The sequence below is a fragment of the Mesoplodon bidens genome, assembly GCF_964165515.1.
Source record: "Mesoplodon bidens genome assembly, contig: HAP1_SCAFFOLD_205, whole genome shotgun sequence".
Classification (NCBI taxonomy): domain Eukaryota; kingdom Metazoa; phylum Chordata; class Mammalia; order Artiodactyla; family Ziphiidae; genus Mesoplodon; species Mesoplodon bidens.
The window spans coordinates 473,319-492,289 of NW_027672037.1; the positions used below are offsets into that span (position 1 = coordinate 473,319).

At 50.4% G+C, this 18,971-nt stretch overlaps 1 protein-coding gene and 1 long non-coding RNA gene across 3 annotated transcripts in view; one reads left to right on the plus strand and one right to left on the minus strand.

Moving 5' to 3' along the window:
* Window positions 1-848: 848 nt before the first annotated feature.
* On the minus strand, window positions 849-7,283 carry LOC308610694 (uncharacterized protein; the record flags this gene model as incomplete). Its single annotated transcript, XM_081259736.1, has 3 exons — window positions 849-997; window positions 2,148-2,313; window positions 7,200-7,283. 3 exons carry the CDS (start codon window positions 7,281-7,283, stop codon window positions 885-887), a joined length of 363 nt encoding a protein of 120 aa, XP_081115862.1. The 3' UTR covers window positions 849-884.
* Window positions 7,284-14,869: 7,586 nt separating this feature from the next.
* Window positions 14,870-18,971, plus strand: part of LOC308610706 — a 108,315-nt gene continuing 104,213 nt past the window's right edge. Inside the window, exon 1 of one of the 2 annotated variants that reach the window (XR_014014615.1) lies at window positions 14,870-16,151. This is a non-coding gene — a long non-coding RNA (uncharacterized lncRNA). The remainder of the gene's footprint in view (window positions 16,152-18,971) is intronic. The other variant, XR_014014616.1, reaches the window with a different exon arrangement.

The window sequence follows — 18,971 nt, forward strand, 5'->3', positions numbered from 1 at the left end:
GCTGGCCACGCTCACCCCTGAGCGACGGACACCTGGACGTTATAACACGGCAAAACGGGGTCTTCGGAAAATTCAAACTCCAATAGGTTACCATAGGCCTCGTTGCTGTCATCCTGGTCCTCCGGTCCTGGGGGATTTGCTAAAACATCGTAACCACTTTCATCATCTGGTTCTAACCGGGGGGGCAAACAAGAGAGAGGTCAGTAAGCTGGAGCAAGATTCCAGCTGTTCTCCAAAAAGGACCCTGGAAAAATTCTTTCCCAAGCAAGCCCTGCTCACAGCACCACCTCCACCCCTACCCCCACCCCCACAAGCCCAACTGAAATGAACAAGGCTGCTCACCACACACACAGCTGCCAGAGAACTCCGAAGAGCAACCGGGGTTACCGTCGTCAGGAGCCTGCAGGTTATTTCAACAGTGTGGAGAGAGAGGGGGAGAGAGAGAGAGAGAAACAAGATAACGCCTGCTGGTAAGAGGCAAATGCTGCTGGAGTTCGGGAACATCTCACGCTGGGGCTGGTGTCACCTCCTGACAAGTCCCACTGCACACGCCTCCAGGTATCTGACTGAAACCTCCCCACGCGTCCACCCGCCTTCCTGAGGGACTGCCCGCCTCACCGCCCCAGCCTGCCAAACAAAAGCTAGCCTGGCTAGCCAAGAGTTTTCCAGCCCCCCACCTCGCAAAACTCAAAGTATGTATCTCTTCTTTGACAGACTAACGTTGGGCCGCTTTTCCCAGTAAAGGGTCACTTAGAGTAAATGGGGGGTGGGGGTAGGGGGAACCCAGGTGAAAGGCTGTGAAGTCACCGTCTAGATGCTTGAACAAGACCGTGTCTTGACCTCTGCCGTACCTGTTAAGAACTTCTCCAGAAGTTCGCTGTGGTTCACTTTCTTGATGGTTCTACCTGAGTACGTAGCCAGGGTAGGATCAGCACCGTAGGAGAGGAGCAAGCGGACAATTTCGAGATGATCATTCTTGACAGCATCGTGGAGAGACCTAGGAGAGGTGCGGGGGATTACACCCGTGCACGCGACGCTTGCTTCTAAGGACACGGGGCAAAATCGAGCGTGTGCGGCCAAGCCTCGTAGGCGCGCTATTTCACCGAGGAGGTGAGTGTACGGTCGCTGCGACAAATTACTCTGTTATTTCAACACATAACCCTTTACGGGACAGGTGAAGGGACCATCTCAGGCCTAATTCTTCAATGCAAATCTCTCTTAATGCATGGCCCAAGGAGGAACTCAGGCCACGATGAAAACGTTTCCAATGAACTTAAATAGTGACAGACTGTATGAAGGTAACATACGGCGGGATGGGGGGAAGAACCCCAGCACCACGGAAGCAGATACGACAAGCCATTGTTATACCATTACAAACAAAACCCAAAAAGTGCAGTTTGTAAAAGAAACTAGGGGCAAAGTGGAACCTCTCCTGAAACCAATTTGGAGATGAGTGATCAACCCTCTCGCCCAGAAGCAGTCGACAGGCAGGGCGAGTTCTCAGGAGGATACAGAGTCCTCCTGCCCGTGTCCGCTGGGGTCAGGAACACTGTCCGCAGTCCCATCCAGAAAGGATGCGATTTGGAAACCAAGAACCACCAAATACCTTACGGTTTTGCTCATTTTATGACCGTCAGGAAAGCCCCAGTGCCCTGCCTCGTGGTGGCCTCCCAGGTACAACCAGGAAGATGTTTGGGCTGACTCAGACCTGGGCCTCTGGCCAATAAACCGAGGTCAAGGACAGAGTGGGGGCCAGGCCCGGGGATGTGGGTGGACACGGCAGGTCCTATCAAGCCAGTTGCCACTGGACCTGTCTGTACTCCTGCAACTTTCAACTCACATATATGTTCAAGATTGAGATTCAACAGACGCTGGTGAAGAGTCCAGGGTCTTAAAAGAGAACACCCCTGATTATTCATGCAGGCTCAACATTTTCAGGGACTTCTGTCCATAAGAGTGTCACAGAGTTTTAAAGTTCTATGTAAATTTGCCAGAAAGATCTCTCCGATTCCATTCTAGAGGACTCCACCATCAGTGTGCTTACATGGCACTCACTCTCCATCTTTCCTTCTGGGATTCCCCGCACACCCTGAGAACCACTGCCTATGCCCCAGCAGGGCCAGGCCAAGAGCAAGACCGCCACTGACCCGGTTCCATCCTGGGCACTGCAGTTGACATTGGCGCCATATTCAAGGAGGTGTCGTACGATGTTGAGCCAACCTCTTGCACAAGCCTCGTGCAGGGACAGTAACCCGCGTTGTCGCGGTGGTTCACATCACAAATCTTGTTCTCCAGGCAGTACAAGACCGCTTCCTACGGGGAGAGGAGAGGAGAGGAGAGGAGATACCATCAGACAACCATACAGTGAACCTTGTAAGGGTGACCTCCCCATAGCTTGCCGGTGCCCACTTTCAAAGGCATACATCCTTGGGGCCAAAAGCCCACCATGGCGCGGGCAGGCGGCAGGCACCCTGGTGGTGGGCGAGAGTGCGTGAGAAGGGCTTGGAGATGCAGACAGTGTTGTCTAAGGCTCTGCTGCACCAGTGGCCTGGCCATGGGCAAGTTACCCTTGAACTTCTCCAAGCTTCCACAGGGCTGCTGAGAGGACGCATTCGGATAGCGATGAAAGCCCTCAGCCCAGGGGCCGACGTGACCAGTACAGAGGTGTCACGGCTGCTAACATCTTAGATGACACATGATACATTGCCAAGCACAGACCATTCTCACTTGATGGGTCTGTTCAGTCAGTGGCAGTGGACGATAACACAAGTTTAGATCAAAGTATGGATGACCAACACTTAAAGAGAGCTTAAATCAGCCGGAGAACATTCCCCAGCTTAGAGAAGCAGGGACACCCAGGTCAGCTACATCCTTGCGCCCCCTGTTAAGACCCCAAATAAGAACCTGGGCCTCAGATGCTCTTGTCTGTATGTTAAGTGGAGTTAAAGAGAAGCTCTCTCCCTCCATCCTCGAGGAATGACACAAAATGCCTCCAATAACCCCACCCTCTATTTTGCCTCCCTCCACCCTCTCGAGTAAATATGAAAATTTTAGACTGATTCTGCCCCAAGTTAATGACAGGAACCTGATACACCACAGGCTGCAACCTCCACATTTCAAGAATCAAACAAAACGTTCACCCCCACCTCCGGAGATGTTCTGTGTCAACACTGTGCATTAGAATCACTGTTATTAACCTTATTTCTTTGGCTTGTTAAAATATTAATATGAACCACTCCCAGTAAGCAGAGCAGGAATTTATTCAATGTTTTATTACCTTAAGAAAGTTTTCAGACACATCGAAAGCATTTGCCACCAGAAAACACGTTATACTGGGTAAGTCGTGCCCAGCAGAGAGCCGTCAGGTTCTGAGAGCTGGGAGTAGGCAGAACGTGCATGTGGCCCAACACATGGTCTGCTGGGTAAGGGGGGATGGGATGGGGTCAGAACAGGCCTCCTTGTGACATCTCTCAGGTAACTCATCTGTTAAACCTAAAACGGGGATCATTCTAGCCGCCCATAAGTGCGAGATGGGTTCTGTAAAACCTTTTATGCCCTTTGGAGGACACGCCAATCAAAGGTGACCACTCACTTGGGAGCGAACTAGAATGTTCCATTTGCTTACCACGTGAACCCAATGGGGCATGCTGGTAAACCTGGCCATCGGTGCCCTGTTACTTCAGGTCACTGCAGCAGCTCCCTTCCAAAACAAGAGGAGGAAGAGAAAAGGCACGCCCACGAATGCGTTTCTCCGTTTACATCCCAACCTGCCAGAAAGCCCACAATCCTCTGGGCTCCCAGGCCACCTGCCCCGAGCCCTGGTATCCAGGATACCGCATGAAGCTGCTGCTCTTTTAGCAGGCCCTCACTAGCCAGACTTGAGTGGATGGCTGCAAGCTAATGAGTTGTGTGCCCCAGCCAGGGAGAGGCCCTGTCACGTGGCTCTGGGATCAGGTCTGAACGCCACCAACTGCTGTGCACACATCAATTTACTCAACCCAGGGTTTATTTGCTGTGACAATCATGGCCTTCACCTGGAAACCTTCATCACTACTAGGGCAGATTCAAGGGTACCTAGAAATGAAAGGCCGTCCAAGCTGATGGGTAAGTCAACTCTCTTCTCCCGGAAGATGGCAGCAGAGGCAGCAGTAGCCCCACGGCCAGGTCAGACTTTTTGCCACGGGCTGTCCTAACTCAACCACGTTGATCCCACTATTTACACAGTGCTTTTCATTTCCCCAGATGAGGACGTCTTCTGTCACCCACAGTAACCCAGGAGCTACCAGGAAAGGAAGGTAGTACTATCCTCATTCAACACTTGGAAACTGAGGCCCAGAGATATTAAACCCCAAGTTCAATTAACATGAAGTACTAGACCTATAACTCAGGTCTTTGGTACCTGGTTAGCTGGGAAGATTCAAAAGGCCCAAGAGGGCCCCAGTTAGAGGGATGCAATCCAGCTGTGACGAGCATCCCACAGGCCTTCTCTGTTGGGGGTCAAGTGGGCTAACTACACTCTCCTAGCTAGGAGGGTGATGGCCTCTAAATGGATGGCAACCATCGCCACCAACACTTTCTCTAACTGAAAGGTGAAGAGGCAGGGCGAGTCTGTCGAGGCAACACATTCCTTGGTCTATTTTCTCCGCTAGAAATAAACGGGAGTGTCTGAAGGGCAGCCCAGCCATTCCCAAGCAAAGTCAAACTGCTTTTGTCGGACAGCTCTCTGTTCAGCGGCTATAAGCCGAATGCCATTACCCGCAAAATGTAACCATAAAGGCCATAAGCCCGACGTTGTGAGTTAATTAAATGCCTCATTAACTTTTTAAAAAACATGACTTATTCAGTTCATAGAAAATTTAACCATCACCGCTAAAGGCACAAGCATGTGGTTGCACACTAGCGTTTTAGCCTAAGAAATAGAAGCCTTTTTCCCAGGACGGAAAGGTTTGAGGTCTTTGGCCACGCAAGTGATCTATTTAACGCGGATCTGAAGCCAGAGTGTGTTTCTAAACTTCCAGAACCACATTATCATGACATAAAGCTCAGACAGCCTTTATACTGCACATGGTATCTTTGGCTAAGCAGAAGAAAATAACCAAGAATGCTGAAGACAAAACTTCAGGAAAACCCTCCCAAACCACACCCTTATCTGCTTAAGCAAACTGTCCTTCAATTTGAAAAGGTTGAAGCTGCCACATCTCCCAACTGGGCCTTCATCCCAACATTTAAAATTCTGCCCAGAGAAATCCCAGAAAGTTGGATTCAAAGTTGAAAGCGTTCATCTACTTGTCACAATGTTCAGCATCAACACTGGTGATCTGTGGAATCTACATATTGAAATTTACATTTGAAGAAAAAAACAAATCCGACCCTAAACATTCCCAAGGCTTCCTGTGCAATCAAAGGCCAGGTAGCCTAAAAAAGGATGGATCAAGTGCCCCTTGGTCCAGGCCTCAGAGCCACCAAACCAAAATGGAAACTGTCTTAGAGGACCAACGAGGGTCTTTTGACCTCTCTGGTCCCAAAGGGAGGCTGCTGGAAATGATGCCAAGTTCACAGGTGGGGCTCGGAGCCCCGCCCCTCCACGGCGGGTGCAGCAGCACCCCGCCCCCCCATCTCCAGCATTTGCTGGAAGCGGGAGTCTACTTTCTCAACCCTAACCCAAAAGTTGGGGTTAGGGGTCTCCCCCCCACCTCCAGCGTTTGCTGGAAGCAAGGAGACTATTTTCTCAACCACGGGGGGTCTAGCTTAACACTATGTGCAACATCTGCTCTGTCCTCCTAGGCGCCCGCTCTCAGCTCTTGGGAAACCAACTGGGTGCTCCTTGGACTTCACCTGCAAGTAACTGTGCTAATTACCAGAAAGTGCTCTCTAGCTAATGGAGAGGTCTCCAAGAGACGTGTAGATATAAACAACAGCACATTCAACCCACAACAACAACAAAAAACACCCCCAAACTAAGCATAGCCCTAGTGCTTCCAACTTCCCACCCACAGTCATGCCTTAGGGCCAAGGCAGGCACACTTCCAAGGGCTCACGGCACTATGGACCGGGGTGGGGGGACACGACGGGAGACGGGGGACAGGGGCACAGAGCTGGCTGAGGGTGTGGGCGCCAGGGCTCCGGGCCAGCCTGGGTCCTGCCACCCCAGTGCTCATCCACACCTCCACGCTCAGCCTGCTGAACCGCGTTTTACTGTCACCATTCAACTCCCAGAGGGCTGATGCCAGCACAGAAAAATGCCTTTGCCCTGTGGGCTATTACATCACAATTGCTACTGACAAGTATGGTGGGGGAACTGCACAGGGCATGGAGAGTCATCTCTCTCACAGAGGTTTTGAACTGTGAAAAGGGCAATTCCAGTGTGAGCCAGTCTTGCTGAGGAGCGTGGTGGGCTGTGGAGCACTGCTGGATTGCTACCTGTACGGGTATCAGCTAACCCCTCTGAGGCTCAGTTTCCTCATCCAAGAGTGGGCTAGTACGCGTTACTCCCAAGTGAAGATGTTAACAGGGTGAAAGGAGTTACTACAGATCACACGGGCTTAGGCAGATATCAGCTATCTTTCTATGTTGCTCTAGTAATAGAGGCCATCACTGTCATCAGCCGTGCTGGGTTGGGATACAGCAGTGTGGACAGGGAGTTTTGTGCAAGGCTCAACCCCTGCTCCCCGCCCATCAACCCTCGGCTCCCGTGCCCTCTCAGAAAGAGACTGCTCAGGTCTGCCCCACTCCCACCCCTACTCTGCACAGACACTTCCCACCCGCTACCCCACAGGGGCATCACTCTGCCCCAAACAGCACAAGTTAGTAGAGCTAATAACTACTCTCCTACTCTCCTTCTTGCTATTCAGAATCCAAAAGGGCTCATTAAAATTCCCCTGGTCGCCAAGCCCTGGGTTAGGTCAGATTTTATATCAGAGATAAGTGAGCCAGACTGGCCGAAGCAGCCTACCTGCCTGAACGGGAACGGAACATCAGAGAGGCCTGCCTTTCTTTTCACACCACGACTGAACAAGCCACCAAAGAGCCCGCAGTGTGAGCGGGGCCAACGCAAACACCCTGCTGGAACACCCAGCCCAGCCCGCCACGTGGAGGGGGCTGGGCTCTGAGACCCGCCCCCCATCCCCAGCCAGTGTGTCCCCCACCCAAGGAGCAGCAGCCAGCGGATCCTGATCCGGGGCACCCACAAGGATGCTCACCTCGTAGCCAAGCCGGGAGGCCTGCTGTAGGAGGGTCTCACCCGCGTTCATATTGACAATAAGTCTCCGCGCTTCTGGTGGCATCGGGCGGGACTGGGTGGTCTCTGGAGGGGAGCTTGACCATGTCAGCTGCGAGGCCTGGGAAGCTGGTAACAATTGCTGCAAACGGTCCAAGGGCTTCTGGTCCTGCTTGGCCGGCGAAAGATCATAGTCAGAACTGGGCTCAGGCCGCTTTCAAAATCTCCGGACGGTCACCTATCACGAAACCAGGCAGCGCACACATTTCAGGCTGTCCTTCCTCCACCCGGCTGGTTCGCCTCCTCCCTGAGTTACAAACCTGAGTGGAGGAAAGCACTTTTCCTCCTCTCTGTCTGGGGGAGGCGGGGCGCGAGGAAGGGGTTGCATTTTTACTCGCTGGAAACTTCACCGCCACCCAGGAGACACGTCCCCTAGGAAGGGGCAGGGACGTTTTGGGGGGAGGGGTTCAGGAAAAGGAAAGCTTTGTCCCCAGAAGCAGAGAAGCAGGCAGGCGGGATGTGCCTGCACGGGCCCGGGGGGCGGGGGAGAGCCAGGGGCAAGAGGTACCTTGCCATCCGCATTGTCCACCTAGGAGTCCCCTGGCAGCGGCAAGCCCCACCTGGGCTCCTGAGGGATCAAATGCTTGGTTTTGCACGGTCGCTTCGCGGATGGTTTCTCGCTGTTGTCGGTGTATTTCTGCGGCAGGGGCGAAGGCTGCCGATCCATTTCTTCGTCCATGCACAGCACATCTGTCAGGGGGAGAAGCAGCGGGCGTTACACAGTTGTAGCCGGTGAGGAAAGAAAAGCCCATTGTTAGCACTGATCGTTGGAGCAGCTTCAGTTTTTAAAGATATACCAATTATGTTTTCAAAGCACTAATATTTTAATCATCCCACATTCAACCGGCAAATAGGCTAACCCACGAAACGCCAAATGGCAAGTCGCTTCAAAGGGCCGCAAGAGAGGGCAGAAGCCAGCCCTTCGTGCGCTCCCGTCCCCACCCGTGGGGGGCCTGGGTGCTCGGGACAGGGCGACTGGGCACAGCCTGAGGCTGGAATGAGGGCACTGACAAGCGCCCGGGGTCACCCAAGACTTCCCTTCCTGCCCAGCCGCGGGCTGGGTGATGAGGAGCAGCCCAGGAAGTCGAGCTCCCGCCTCACTGTCCATTCCATAAGGAAGTGTGCAGGCTGAAAGGACCTCATGAAGAAAACTCCCCGCTCGCCACACGCTACTCTTGTCAACTTGGATGGCCCTCAGGTCCCCTCCAGGGCCGTTTCCCACAGAGGGCGGGTGATCCACCCTCCAGGAGCGCCCCCCGCCCCGTGCGTACCTTGTTCATTGTCACTGCATTTAAGGGACTCCTCCAACCAGCTGCTGTTGCTTTTGGCCTCTGCCCTTTTCCTGCCAGGTTTCTCTTCGGAGATGCTATTGCCCTGGGGGGTGACCGCAGGCTGGACCGCCTGGGTCACTTCCTTCCTGCCCTGCCGGCCAGGTTTGCTCTCTGCTCCCGACGTTCTCTAAGGTGCAGCAAGCGGCGCTGCTTTCTGGGATGGAGCCCTATTAATTCAATGCACACCTCAGGTTGGTCAGCTCACTATAATGTGGCTCTTCTAAGTGGTTAGAGGAACTGTTTGTCATTTCCCTCTCAGGCCAGTCAGCTAATGGAGAAATAACTACAAATTAATGAAGAAGCCCCCCAGGGCGGGGGGGGGGAACAAACTGTCTTACACATCACTAAGAGGGGTGGGGGAGGGGAGAGGTGTGGTCACTGTGTTGGCTGGAACTTGTCACCAAGTCTCGGGAGGGGGCCTATTTGCCTTTGGCCACCTTTGGGCTCCAGCCCCGCCACCTGGCTTTGGGGGGGTGGGGGGTGGGATGGGGTTGGGGGGTGGGGAGGTGTGAGTGGCTCCCCCCAGGGATCCAGGGTGGGACTGGAACTTTCCACTGCTCCGCTCCAGGACTTCCGTAGGGTGCCCTGCGGGCCCGAAGCCAAACCGAGCTCACCTTTGGAGACCCGTCTCCGCTTGGCTTTCAGCAGAGAGTCCTCCGGGAGCACAGTGGTCTCAGTGTGGTTCCTATCGCCAGAGACCTTGCGCTTTCTGTTCAGCCGGAGGGTGGGGCTGCGTGACGCGTCCGGGGCCGCCTGGTCGGCGGGGGACTCTCTGGGGGGCTCCGTGTCCATGTCCTCAGGAAGATCACTGTCTTCTGGGGCTTCAAAGCGGTCAGGTTTGCTTCCATCAAAACACTCCCCTAGGGGAGGGGAGACAACCCGGAAAGGAGGGAACAAAGGTCACCAGGAGCAGGCAGGACCCCCACGCCCAAGGCAATCTGCTACCAACAGACCACCCCCCTTTGGAGACCAGGGGCCTCACACGCCGCAAGCACAAAACCCTCAGAAAGACGTCCCAAAGGAAGGACAGCTGAACACAACCAGCAAAGAAAGCAGAAAATGAGGCGCGTAGCCCACTCACAATCCATCCTTCAAGGGTCAAGGTGAGGCATCTACACCATCCGTCTATAGGCATGTGAGATCACTCCCTAACTGCTTAACTCTCCAAGGTGGCTTACTTTTAAAGGGGGGGTGAGTGACCTCACAGTAAGATCCAACCAATCAGGGCAGAGCTACAACGGGGGGTGAGTGACCTCACAGTAAGATCCAACCAATCAGGGCAGAGCTACAAATGACTATGGAAACAGCTGCTAGTCAACAAAAAAGGCTGATGTCATCAAGAGACCAAATAGCCCCCAACTGCCATCTACACAGACATAGCACCAATGTTCACTTGGGTCAGCAGGGGCGAGGGTGAAGAAAAAGGGTAGGGAAAGAATGGTGGGAGGCTGGGAAGCTGGGGAGACCAAGGCAAGAGGAGCCTGGCAAAGGGAAAGGAAAGGCTTCCTGGTGCACACACAAGGGTCAAGGGCAATTTCAAAGAACTCAACCAGATTGCTACAAGTCCGTCTGTCCTCTTTCCACACCCGTGGGGGGAAAAGCATTTCACTGCCATCGAGGGGCTGCTCCTAGTTCCTGTCTAGGAAGAAGGCCCTCAGTGACACCAGTCACCCACCTGGCACGTCTCCACGCCTTCCTTCCCAGGCAACAAGCATCTAAGGACATTTCAAAGACAAGACTCCAACCCCCTTCATGGGGGGTGGGGGGTGGGGGGGTGGCGGGCAGGGCTGAACTGCTCACACCCCAGCTCCGCCTGTGTTGCTCCTGCCCCCCTGCTCAATCTAGCATCCACTTGGGGCTTTTCCTCCAATCACCCCAGCCTAACATCACTCCTCACTTTTGCTCTAGCCAAAGAAACAGTTCAACTGCTTTGCTAGTCACATTGTTTCTAACACACAAATAATTCCATAATGATCACTGTGCTGTTAAAGAGTTCCCCGAAGATGACCCTGTGTCCATCACCGGCCGGGGGTGGGGGTGGGTGTATGAGTTTGGTATTTCATTAACACCTGAGCTAAGCTCCCACAGCCCGTTTTTCTAGATGAAATCATGGACACACCCCTCACATGCTGCTCGCATTCCTCCTCCTCTCCCTAGACCACTTCAAGTATCACTCCCACTTCGGCCCAGCCGGCTGGTCCCCTGATCAGCCTCTCTTGGGGGGCATTCCCAGCATTTAATGGCAGCCAGTTGTGGGGATGAACCTCACCCTGGCCTGGGCTAGCCTGACCTGTGTTCTCAATGGTGGAACACACTTCGCTTTTCTCCAAGGGTATCCCAAGGTGGGAGAGATCCCCATCTACTCTTGCCAGAATGGTGGAATCACCGCAACCGCGAGGGTCTCCTGCCATGGCAGCAGGAGAAACCCCAAACTCCTGGCCTGTGCTTACAGGTGATGCAGCCCAGGCTACTGCAGGCCCGGTGAAGACGGCGTGCTGCAACTCTCACTCGGGCTGCTCTGTGACCCTCTCAAACACTCGGGCAGGAATGGCGCCGCTTTACAACTCGGCCCCCTTCACTTGTAAAGTGGGAATGTTATTGCTAGCCTCCCTCCAGGGTGGGCTTCATAATCACGGGCCAGGCTAAGCATAGAGAAAGGCTGGAAAAATCCCTTTAACCAAAAGATGCCAAGACTTTCAGACCAGCCTGAATCTCAGGCCTGAAATGTAGGAAACTTTAAGAGGTGAGCCCTGCTGGTTACACCATTGGACTTCTCTGGTCCAATCAGCCTTCCCTAAAAGCTCCGTGGGAGGGGATCCATGGAGGAATGGAAGGGCTACCTTAAGAACCCCCATGTCCAATTTGAAAGTTTCTTTTCCCAAACTAGGTCCATCCACCCTTCCCCCAACCCCGGAGCCTTTTAGGGCAAAGATCTCAATTCCCCTCAGCTAAGGCCCCCCAAGACCTTACGCTAGTGTGACCTTACCCAGGCCAGTAATAACCCTGAAGGACGCCCACCCCGACTGCCCAAGATACCCATGGCCACGAGCTATGGGGTAGAGGCTCCGTGTCACTTGGAGCTTCTCAAAGACTGTTCTAACCACGACCCACAGGAGGATGACCCTTGAGGGCAAAGGAGATGGGGAGATAAATAGATACACGGGGATCCTAACCATCAGGCTTTGCCATCATTGCTACTTTTGGCCCTTCTAAAAGTGGGAAGCCATGTGCCCTTGGTCACCCAGTCTAAGCAAGATGTGCACGTGGTCCCTGCAGCATGGTCCTATGACTCACAGCACATATATCCCAAATTCATTATGGTTGTACCAATAGCATCACCTCACAGAAGCATCACCACAGCAACATTTACAAGTCACTGTGGCAACAAAGCACCCTCACCACTGTTGAGCCATGCCCAGTGAGGCCTAAACAAGGTGAGGGTTCTGAGTCGCTGCAAGGCTCCCCAGGATTAAAATCCCCTTCTCTGTAGCTTAAGTATAATAGCACCTCCAGTCAGGGCTAACCTTGTTCAAAGTTACACCCGCTACAGAAGGAGTGCAGGGGATCTCTGTTCCAAAGTAGTTTACAAACATGCAGGTGCTCAGCTGGAAGAGTTCCCTGAGCAAAGAAGTTTCATGAAGCCCCTTGACTGAGGCTTCCTCCAGCTCCTGGCCAGGCACTGCCACTGAGCAGGTCCTAGGCCTGTCCCAGCCAAGTGCTTGGCAAGGGAGATGGTTACTCCAAATTTGAGAAGGAAGGGACCAATGCCTCCTTGCCCCGCCCCATCTTCAAATGCCACTGAGGGTTCCTAGTGATGAACTTCCAAGTCTGAGGAACCTCCAAACTCATTTGGTGAACTTCCAAAATAAAAATTTCACTCAGCCACCCATGTGATCATAAAGAATAAATGAGTATCTCAGCCACTGTGTTTTCAAGTTAATTTCTTTTTTAAACAAGCCCCTAGCAACAAGATGCACCCGCACCAGGACAACCAGGGCCACGCAAACAGCACCCACCACCTTGGAAGCTCCTGGTCCCTCCATGGGTAGGGGCTGCCTCAGAAGGGGGAAGACATCTTGAAGGCATCCTGGACCCTCTCTGTGACCCCTGCCCGCCCCAAATCCCCGCCCCAGCTCCCATGTGCTCACAGCTCGGCTCTCGGCCACACCGACACCCATGAGAAGGACCTGAGCCCATATCAGCTCAAGACATGATGGCCCAAGAACAAGAAGGCCCGTTCATATCCAGCTGAATGGAATGAACACCTGCTGGGCCTTGGACGTGGAGGCCGCAGTAAGAACAGTGGCCCCTTCAGGTGACTCTCCAATAAAAGGAATCAGGGCTCCTCAGAGAAATGACTGATTCTAGGACTGGGGCAGGAAATACACAAAATGAGCCTGGAGCACCTTGTGGTACCAGAAAGTCAGGAAGTGTTAAACACACACACAAACAGGCATGCTAAACACATATACACACAGATACACAGACACACACAAACTCACACACCCCAAAGGGAGTATGTCAAAGGAGCACAGGCGCCAAAAGCAAAAGCTCCCAATGGCCAAAGCTGGAACAATTCAAACAACAAAATAAAGTATTGGATTATAACCCAAAGGATAAAATAGATATCCACGAGTCTATACTGATATAAATAAATATCAATAATTGAATAAATTAATATTTGGGGGAAAATAGACAACGCTGCGTGGAAGAATTCCAAATACTTTATGTACATACTCTGTCCTCAAGGAGGTGGATCATAACTCTCCACTCTTTGGGTTTGTGCTTCACATAGTGACTTCCTTCCAACAAGTGTAGTGTGGAAGGGGTGGAGGAGTGACTTTTCAGTGGAGAAATCTTAGACACGACCTCAGCCAGGTTATCAAGGTCAACATCAACAGTCAAATCATGTTGATAGCATGTACCCTTGATAAGATGTTATAAAAAAGGCACTTTATCTGGTTGTCCTCCCAATAAACCATAATCCCAGTCTTACCATGAGAAAAGCATTGGACAGTTTACATTAGTGAGGTATGCTACAAAACACTTGATCACTGCTCCTCAAAACCGTCAAGGTTGGGGCTTCCCTGGTGGCGCAGTGGTTGAGAGTCCACCTGCCAATGCAGGGGACACGGGTTCGAGCACTGGCCTGGGAAGATCCCACATGCCAGGGAGCAACTAAGCCCGTGAGCCACAACTACTGAGCCCATGTGCTGCAACTACGGAGGCCCAGGCGCCTACAGCCCGTGCTCCACAGCGAGAGAGGCCACTTCAATCAGAGGCCGGTGCACTGCAACGAAGAGTAACCCCCGCTCTCCGCAACTAGAGAAAGCCCGCGCGCAGCAACGAACACCCAACACAGCCAAAAATAAATAAATAAATAAATAAATAAATAAATAAATAAATAAATAACTGTCAAGGTTATCAAAAACAAGAAAAGCCTGAGAAACTACCACAGCCCAGAGGAGCCTAAGGGGGCTTGATAACTAAATGTAATGTGGTGTCCTGGATGGAAGCCTGAAATGGAATTAAGGACACTAGGCAAAAGCCAAGGGAATCTGAATAAAGTACAGACTCTGGTTAATATTATTGTATTAATATTGGCTCATTAATTGTAAAAAAGGTACCACACTAGTGTACGGTGTCAATAATAGAGGAAATTGGGAATGAGATATATAAGAACTCTGTATTATCCCCTTAATTTTTCTGTATATCTAAAACCATTCTAAAATAGATATAGTCTATTAGATAAAACAAAAAAGGTAATGATGATTTGATTGTGACATCAGAGTAGTGATACTTTGAGATATCTATAAAACTGCCTTAGGAAATTGTCTGTGATATCTGCTGGGGATATAGTCACAGGTACTCCTAATATTATTGTGGTTTGTTGTCTGCATTTAGATTTAAAGGACATGCTAAATACTAAATTGCAGTTAGAGGTTAGTGAAATTAAAGATGTAATATTCCCATCCAGATTCCACATACACTTTGATACATATTAAGAATCCCCTGCTCTTTGGTGAGGTCTAATTTTATGAAAGTGAAACACAGAGAGATGAATTAGGTTGTTCCAGCTTTTAAAAAGCCCGCATTCTAGGGTCAAGAATTCTTACTGAGCCTTGTTGAAACTGTTTGCTACACTACCTCCTAATTTTGGAACTGCTAAACAGAGAGTTGGGAAGGCTTCCTAGAGTAAAAGTACTGCCTTGGCTTTGTGCAATTATACTGTTTAGGTTGCTGGACAAATCCAAGGATAAAACTGGCCTGGACCTAGTGATGGGCAATTCCAAAAGCAAGCTGAATGTGAGAAGTTCACTCACAGAGAACCCTAGTGTCAAAGAGCCTCTCTACTTGGGAATGGCTCAACACTGGGAAAATAAACCCTGGTTCAGCTGTAAAGAGAGCACATCCTTGGCCTTTTTTCCCCCTTAAATCCGGAAACTGATGATCTGGTCAGCTTAGGAGAGGGACGGAGGGAAGGAGGGAGGGAGGAAGATGAGAGAGAGAGAGAAACCTGTTAAGAGCTGGTGCCAATTTAAAGAGAGAAGGAAAGGGCTTATTATATACGTATATGCTAATATGATTCTTAAAGCCAATTCTGATCAATCCTTCGGGAAAGAAAGAGATGCAGCCATCTGTTAATGTGGCTTCAGCTTCTTTGTTTTCAAATGTTACAGCTGTCACCAGACCAGCCATTCCACTTGGGGCGAGGCCAGGGGGTTAGAGGGGGAACATCTGTCCACTAAGGACACCACTAAACAGCAACAAAATCTTGGGGCGACCCCTCTCTCTTTCCTCGAGTGCTTTCGCTAGCCGGTCCTACTTCCCCACTCCTTTGGGAGTTTCCTGTTTCATTACGTAGGCAAGAGGGCGAGAGGTCCCAGCTTTCCTAATTGTGAGTGGTTTGGCTGGGTGTGTACGTGCGAGTAACTGTGTGTGTGTGGGGGGGGGGGGGAAGTGGAGCTCGCTACAAGGGGCTTAGAAAAACTAGTCGCCAATTTAAAATATTTTCGGAGTGTTTGAATGATATCTTAAGAGCTAATCCCACTCTCAAATTCAGCGAAATGAACAATACAGATAAGGAAGATGAAGAGGGTGGAAAACCCACACAGCGGAATGGAGCCGTCCATGCCGCGGGAGTGACAGGGGAGCGCTCAGAGGAAAGGCGCTCTGCAGGGAAAGTCACTCTGGCTCTTCTCTCTCGGTCCACCAGCCGGCGACGCTTCTTCTGTAAAAGCATTCCTAGAAAATAACCCTACAACCGGGAAGGGTAGCGATCGTTGAGCGCAGTTCCCAGGAGCCGGTGCCCGCAGCCGGGAGAGGCCCCTCTCCCCCCGCGGCTGGCGCGGAATGTGGCGATCCGGCCAGGGGCGGGGGATGACTTCCGGCGGCCGGAGCTCAGCGCCGGGAGCAGCTGCTGCAGCTGGCAGGTGGGGTGGGGGGCCGGCCGAGCTGACCACACACAGACCCGGCGCGGCGGCACTGCGGCCCCGGGGCAGCCGGCGCCGGGGACATGCGCTGATTCGATCCCTCCGGAGAAGGTAAGCAGCCCGGCTATTATTAGCCTCGGCCACACTGCGCGGTGCTTTCTGCTTGGTTAGTAATGGGGTTTGTAATACAGAGGGAAGAAGGGGAATATCCCTGCCGCCTTCTGCAATGGGAAAAGGAGCAACAACTGAAATTGAAATGTTAATCAGCCAAGTGCTTGAGATTATTGGAGGAGCGGTGTTACTGGGCAAACAAAGAAGGCGGTCAGCCTCTGTAATCTTAAGATAATCAACCATTGCTGTGCTACACTCGCTTAGATATTGAAGAGGATTCCGAATGTAAAATAATTTGAGTTGCACTTTTACGTTGCTACCTTCAACCTTCGCTTGGTTAATTTGTGGTTTGCGAGCAGCAGGTTCTTGTCAGCAGCCTGGAGAAGTAATCGGAAATCTTCCTTCTCCTTTTGCGTTCCTCAGCCTCCTCCCTTTCCAGTTATCAGAATGGGTCTGCACATTTCAACGTCAAACATCCACTTCAATACTGAACCTTTAGAAAGAATCTCAAATTAGAGGAGAAATTTACCTCCTGGAGTTCAGCTTGGGTTGAGCAGCACTTGTCCCCACTTCTCCCTTCATTTACCATCTTCTCTTGTCAATCATCTCACTGATCCCCCCCCGCCCCGGGGATGCTGTGCTCATTAACAAACCAGCTCTTGTCAGCTCCTGTCCACCACCTGTGTTCCGTGACTGATTTTTCAAGGACCCAGAAAGGGCATTGCCTTATACCACGTTTGGACTGTTATCTGTGTCCTTCCCCAAAATGCATGGCATGAAAAATCCTTTAAGCCCAGTACCAATATGGTTTCCGATAACTCCCTTCATTGTAGTCACTGCAGCTACCAGATGGGTTTCAAGGACAGCAGAATCTATTGGGGTGTGAGAAAGAGGGCTCTACCTACATATTTTGTGCATAAGAATAGGTGGAAGTAGAAATGCAAATGTCAGTCTATCCCGTTTTTCTTGAAGGTTTTTTAGTCCAGCTAGGTTGTGAGACACCTAGCTGGGTAGGGTATGGGGCAAGCCCTCCTGCAAAAGCAAGCAGTGTGTTTGTCCTAGGATTCCCCCAATAACCTCAAAAGAGTTTCCAGAGAGACTTTTCCCACAGGCAGTCAGAAAGCCAGGGGAGGTGGCCAAGGTAAACCTCAGGTTATTTGGGCATCCTCAAGTTAGTCTCCCCTTTTAGGGGTTCTGACCTAGGATTTCCCCACAAACGCTTTGCTCCTGAGCTCAAGTACCCATTCTTTTTTTTTTTTTTTTCAAGTACCCATTCTTGTTGCTCACCTAGGGATGTACAATTGAATGATATTCTGTGAAATGGTGAAGATTGCTATGGTGGGGATTGCAAATGTGCCACTTCACCAACAGAGAACAGTTGTAATAAGCCAGACTGTGTGGTGTCTGTGTGCCAATATTCCATTTAAAAAGAGATTTGTTATCTTTAAATCTGAAATTAAAGAGACAGTTTGACTCAAAAGGCCATGGATTTTATTTTAAGAAATTAAAATAGGAGATCAATAAAAAAGAGGGCCAGGGTTTATAGCTAAACTTCTTACTTTTTTTTTTTTTTTTTTTGCGGTACACGGGCCTCTCACTGTTGTGGCCTCTCCCGTTGCGGGGCACAGGCTCCGGACGCGCAGGCTCAGCGGCCATGGCTCACGGGCCCAGTCGCTCCGCGGCATGTGGGATTTCCCCGGACTGGGGCACGAACCCGTGTCCCCTGCATCGGCAGACGGACTCTCAACCACTGCGCCACCAGGGAAGCCCCTTACCTTCTTTTTTAAATATTGCTTTAGAACAAGATACTGGTTCTGAAAAATCACGTTACTTCTATTATATATCGTTATTGCTTTTCTGATTACAAATTCTCTATTTATAAATACACTTTGGAAAGACTTGAGTTGGTTTCTTTGTCTCTATCTTCAGTATATGAGGCAGAAGGAGTGGAGGCAGGTGGGCAAATCCCACTCCAAATGGCCCACTCAGAGAACTGTTCCCCAGACCATGCAAAGCTCTGGACCGAAATTGTTTTGGCTGGTTGTTATTATTATCTTTAAATGTGGTTTGGGTTTGAAATATTAAATTTTCAATATTCTAAAATTTTGACTCAGGCACACCAAGTAGAAGAGAGAACAAAGAACAAGAATAGCAAAACTATTTTCCACCTTTCTTACCTAATTGTAAAATATTTAATTATATGAATAATTATTCTGAATAATAAGTGAAAAACATATTAAAATAATAATTCATTTTTAAGAAAGTAGCCCAAGGTTTATGAAATACAGGTTAGTGCAATTGATCTTAAGTACAGTAAAAATTTCTGTAATTTTAAAAGGTGTTTTTATGTTGAGTATTAGTACATGAAAATATGCTAATGATGGTTAGAAATTGAAATGTCTGTTACTTGGTTTCTGAAGAAACTGAATTCTTTGGCAAGAAATGGGTCAGGGTTAGGGGACTGGAGCCGCCAAAGCCGGCATCATACCTGCCAGTGATTTTATAGGTGAGATGAATGCATTAAGTTATGGATTAGGGTTGGAGAAGCCTTCTGGGGAAGAAAGAAAACAAGATAGAAAATAGAATTTGTTATTTTAGTGCAACTAAGATAATTAAATTTAAGTTATTTCTGAGTTTGGACTTTGTTATATTTCAACAATTTCTGAGGAAAGTTTCTAAATTCAAAGCCCTAGGTAGAAATAGTTGTATGATTTCCTATCCGAAACTGATTTATGACTCTATTTCCTTTGTTAAAAACGTTTCCCAGAGAAAGGCAAAATTAATTGCCCGGTGTTAAGGAGGAGGAGTAATACCAAATAG